Source organism: Nannospalax galili, unplaced genomic scaffold (genome assembly GCF_000622305.1).
Source record: "Nannospalax galili isolate Female #2095 unplaced genomic scaffold, S.galili_v1.0 scaffold10809, whole genome shotgun sequence".
Taxonomy (NCBI): Eukaryota; Metazoa; Chordata; class Mammalia; order Rodentia; family Spalacidae; genus Nannospalax; species Nannospalax galili.
This window is the reverse complement of record NW_008359815.1, coordinates 5,003-10,570: the sequence shown is the minus strand read 5'-3', so window position 1 is coordinate 10,570 and position 5,568 is coordinate 5,003. Positions and strand designations below refer to the sequence as shown.

The 5,568-nt window shown below is 41.3% G+C and overlaps 1 gene segment (V, D, J or C); it reads left to right on the top strand.

Annotated features, from left to right (window-relative positions):
* Nucleotides 1–400: 400 nt before the first annotated feature.
* LOC103726225 lies at nt 401–913 on the top strand. The segment is given in 2 exon segments: nt 401–459; nt 582–913. Coding segments are annotated over 2 exon segments (387 nt in total).
* The last annotated feature ends 4,655 nt before the right edge of the window (nt 914–5,568 follow it).

The window sequence follows — 5,568 nt, the reverse complement described above, 5'->3', positions numbered from 1 at the left end:
CATGCACCAATGAAAGGAGGGAATACATTTTTCTAAAATTTCTGGGATGGTTTCAGAGGATATTCCACTGTCCTTGTTGGACGTGAGCCAGAAAATGATGTAAAGGAATAGGAAGTATTAATAATACCTGATTCCTCATAGGATCAGATACTGACACTGTACTTTCTCTCCCACAGAAAGAACATGCACTCTGCAGACAAACCTGTGCTACTCTTGTCTGTCTTGGACACCTGGGGAAGACGTGGCCTGTACTGAATCTTAGAGGTGAGATCAACCAAATCCAGCAGATGTGTCAAATACTCATTTCCTGCTAATTTGCATGTGATATGGACACACTTCACTGCCCTGAGGACTTATAATGGTCTGTTTACACACTGAGGAGTTAGTTCCTGTCAGGACACAGCATGGACATGAGGGACAATGCTCAGCTCCTGGGGCTTCTGCTGCTCTGGTTTTCAGGTAGGGATGGGAAGCAGTGGGAACTTTTGTTGCCCTGTTTGGCCAGTGCTGTATGAAGTTTTAAGAAAGTCATCCTGTTCAGTATTATTCAGTGTATATCTGTTGTGTATTTCTCCTGTCAGGTATGAGATGTGACATCCTAATGACTCAGTCTCCATCATCGCTGTCAGCATCTCTGGGAGACAGAGTCACCATCAATTGCAAGGCCAGTGAGAACATTGCTGGTGGGTTAGCTTGGTATCAGCAGAAACCAGGGGAAGCTCCTAAACTCCTTATCTACCATGCATCCACACTGAAACCTGGGATCCCATCAAGGTTCAGTGGCAGTGGATCTAGTACAGATTTCACTCTCACCATCAGCAGGCTGGAGCCTGAAGACATTGGCACTTACTACTGTCAACAGTATGTTAATATCCCTCCCACAGTGATTCAAGTCATAACAAAAATCTCATAGGAAGCTCAAGTTCTAGGCTCTGTGGCCCAGATGCTCTAGTTGGTTTATGCAACCACAGCATTTCCAGATGAAGCCAGTTTTGTAAAGTTTCTGGGAGGTTTTTGAAGGAAAGTGTCAGTGAGGCTGTTCTGCATCTCAAATCTCTTTCCTCCTCTTCAGTCTCAGAAACACAGAAGAGATGATGCCTCTCCTGAATTAATACAGGATTCAAATCTTGCCACATGAGACACCTATTTTTGATATAATTGGTTCTCATTCCCATTCACCAAAAGGGAGTCCACATAATCATTAAGCTTAGGAAAGTTTAAAAGATTCTTAGTGCAGTTAATTATAGACTCATCTACTTTCATTAACTGTACTATCTGTGAGGAAAGTTAACAGTAGAAATCAGGGCTCATGGGAGCTCCCATAATGTACTTCTACTTTCAGTTATTAGAGTCTACCTCTTACCCTGTGATCCTCAGGTCTGTTGGGCAACTCCAAGGTTTGGTTTCTGATGCTGTCAGCTTACTTACCTCGCTACGTGATTAGTTTTATATTGTCATCTCTCTCCATGTATATGACTTCTAAATCTTTTGTAAGGTCCCTCATTTGAGTAAATCTATGGAAAATCAATGGGAAGGGATTCTGACCTATCCTGATGCTACTAAGTATTTTAGTAGTGCACCCTGCTTTCTAAGTTTAGTAAAGATCTAATTAAAATGATGATACTATTAACTGAAATGATTATAATCATAATTGACAAATGTCTACTATTACTTAAGCTATCCCAAGTTCTGAAAACTGATTATCATACAGAAATATTCAAGGCATTTAGAAGTCTTTCGAACCCAAGCCCCGGCCCACACTGAACCCGAACACGAAACCGAACCCTAACCCTAACCCTAGCCATATCCCTTTCCCTAGCCCTAACACTAGTCCTAGCCCTAGCCCTAAACCTAACCTTAACCATAACCATAACCATAACACTAACCCCTAACCCCTAACCCTAATGTTAAACCTAACCCTAACCCTATCCCTACTGGTAGCACTAGCCCTAACCCTAACCATAGCCCTAGCCCTATCTTAACCCTAACCCTAATCCTAACCCCAACCATAACGTTAAAATGAACCTGAACCTTAACCAGAACCCACACCCAAACTCTAACGCTAACACTAAAGCTAACCATAACCCTTACCTCTAAACCTAACCATAATCCTAACCCTAAACCTAACCCGAACCCAAAACTGAACCCGAAACCGAACCCTAACCCTAACCCTAAAACTAGCTCTAGCTCTAGCAGTAGCCCTAGCCCTAGCCCTAGATCTAGCCATAACAATAACTCTAACCCTAACCATAACCCGAACGTGAATTTGTACCCTATCCCTAACACTAACCTTAACCCTAATCTGTAGGAAACCAGGATGGCATGTCCTAGGGTGAGATGAGCCTAAAACGTTAAGTCCAAACTACATTCTCTGCTAAAGGGAGGACTGCTGACAACAACAGCTCTGATATCCCCCCCTTTTTTAAATTTTTACAAAAGCTTTATTGAAAATTTCATACATGCATATAAGGTATTTTGCTTAAATCCATGCCCCCCCCCTCCCCTTCAATATTCCCGCCTCTGAAGAGGTAACCCTAAAATCTTTTAAGGATTAGATATATGCTCCCAAATATTTTTGACATCTTTGGCCTTTCGAACTGAGTAGGTTGCTAAGAGGCCCAAGGACATTGTGAGTTTTAGCCAAAAAACTGGCCATTTTCTTTGGGATCTTTTTACTCTAACTGCCTAGAGAATTCCTGCCTCCTATTTTTATCACAAGATCCTCTGAAGAGGTTACCCAGATTGCCAGTAGAGAATCAGGGACACAGACTGCTCTGGCTTCTTCCATGCTGAACAGGGTGAGGAGCAGGGTGAGGCAATTGGAGTACACTTCAGTGGATCTATCTAATAGTCTCCCAAATTGCATAACTCTTATGTCAAGGAGGCAAAGAAAACCCTTGAATCATGAATGGGAGATCTGAAGGAGAAGTAAAGGCAAGGTTAATTAGCATTGCAAGTTCTAGCCAGTGAACTAGATAAAAGAACAGGGCAATGTTCAAATGTTCATATGAGAGTCCACTGGAATTTCTTGACAAGGGCTTCTGAAAGCATCCTTCTGTTATGTTCCTCTTCATTTTTGTTTTGTCATCCAAGGCTGGATTCTAGAGTGATAGATTCAAGATTTGCTTTCAGATATTTCAATAGCTGTTGGAGTGGTTAGAATCAATGTCAATTCCCTCTCAAAGGCTACTAGTTAGGGGGAGAAAATAAATTTATCCATTATTTTAGAACAATAGCAGGTTGTCTCCTTAGCTACAGGTGGGAACTACAGTATTGGAGACCACAATTTGAAGTCTGTGGGAAGCGAGCACAGAAGGATCCTGGTTAGGAACAAAATCAACAATAATAAATAATTGTCTAAATAACTTCTTATATAGACTTAAGCCTAATATCTGGGAAGTGTAATCCCTTGAACTCTTAAAGAAATGTATTGATGATTTTACTCTTTGGTTATACTTTCCTTTTGGATGTTTAAGACCATAGAGTTGGATCAAAAAATCAATTTATTTTTACACTCACAGTCATTTAAGGATCTGTTTCTCAGAGGTCACATGGGCTTGGGAGGAGCCCCTGGCTCCTTGTACCAGTTCTATCTATGTGAAGATAAGTCAAAGGTCCTGCTCAACCATGCCTGGCTTCACATGGAACCATGAATGAGATGTTTCCTCTGAGTTGACCCTCCTCTTTGTAGACTGGACACAGGTTGAAGTCCATCTCATAGGGTCTCCACGGCATCCCTGAAGAAGAAGAAAGGTGACTCACTACAGTTACAGGACCTTTTGAGAGATGTTCCATTGTCTCCTGGAACTTAGTTGACATTGGAGGGCAAGGGGAAAAAAACTGTTTAATTAGGAAGGATTTTTAAGGGAGGCAGAGATGAGTTGTGTCTGAGTCAGGACCACCTGCTACCTCTTTGAGGGCTGAGAGGCACAAGAGTGAGTCCAGAGGCTAATAGAGCATGCCTGTTCTCTGCAGAAGGGGTTTCAATACAGATGATTAAGAACTATCATTAGTCATGTTGTGCTTCCTGCAAGACAATGGTGACAGAACAATCCAGAAAGGAAACCCCTATCGGAGCCCTCCTACGTGAGCCACTGTATCACATTGATGATGCGCATAAATCACATTGATAACAATTTGTATGGTTAACAAAGTGGAAGTGATTATTGTGTATGGTGAAGTGTATGGAGATGTATAGACAGATGATAAATACATGAATAGATATAGATATTCATTTTAATGCGTAGGAAGAGAAGGACACATAATATCAAGTGCTTCTGGATGCTATAAATTTTGGAAAAGGCACTTGGAAGATGTAAACTAAGCATATGTACGTGTCAAGATTATCCTAGATTAATCAAGTGTGTCCAAAATATAATCATAAGTGACTTTATAACTGAGTGATCCACAGGGATTTTATATCACAGACAGAATAGAGGAAGGGAGTTTAACCACTGAAGACAAGGGTGCAGTGATATGGGCACATGGAATGGAGCTGCAGCCTCCACAAGCTGTAAAGGAGATGAGGGAAGGGTCTTCTGACAGATGTGGAGGAAGCCCTGCCTGCCCCTACACAACCTTGGCTCACAGAAATTTATCCCAACATTCCACCTCAAATATTACCAGAGACTCATTTACTGAGGGATTTAGCTTTGTATTGCTTTGCTTCGATATCACAGACAGAATAGAGGAAGGGAGTTTAACCACTGAAGACAAGGGTGCAGTGATATGGGCACATGGAATGGAGCTGCAGCCTCCACAAGCTGTAAAGGAGATGAGGGAAGGGTCTTCAGACAGATGTGGAGGAAGCCCTGCCTGCCCCTACACAACCTTGGCTCACGGAAATTTATCCCACCATTCCACCTCAAATATTATGAGAGACTCATTTACTGAGGGATTTAGCTTTGTATTGCTTTGCTTCCTTTTTATTTGAAATTTTAAATTTTTCATACATTGTATTTAGATAACCCCCATTAAAACTCCTTATGACCCACTACTGGCTACATGTGTCTATCCTCTGGAGTATGGTTAACCTACCAAGAGTCATAACCTTAAAAAAAAAAAAAAGACTGACTCTCCCCTTTCCAGCAGCCATTAGTTTCCAATAATTAGTTCTTAAGGTAAGGTAGAGGTTTCTTCCTAACTTTGTCATGTCTATGTGGGGGATTTTTCTGCACTAGACTTACTTGGGACTTGTATAGCCTGTAACCATTCCTGAGGGTTCGTGTGAGTAACTGCTCTGCTGTCTAGACTTACTTGGGACTTGTATAGCCTGTAACCATTCCTGAGGGTTCGTGTGAGTAACTGCTCTGCTGTCTGAAAAACTCCATTACTTTGAGGTCATCCACCACCTCTGGCTATTGCAATTTTCTACCATCTTTTCATCAATAATCCTCAATGTTTGGGAGATAAAAGTTTGATAAAAATATCCCATTCATGAATAATCACTGTATTAACCAGCATCTTGTTGCATAAGAAAGTTTCTCAGGTGAGATTTGAGAGATGGAGTGATCTTTAGGTAAAACAAATTAGTTATTAGGATTTTCGTTAATATTATATCTATTTAGC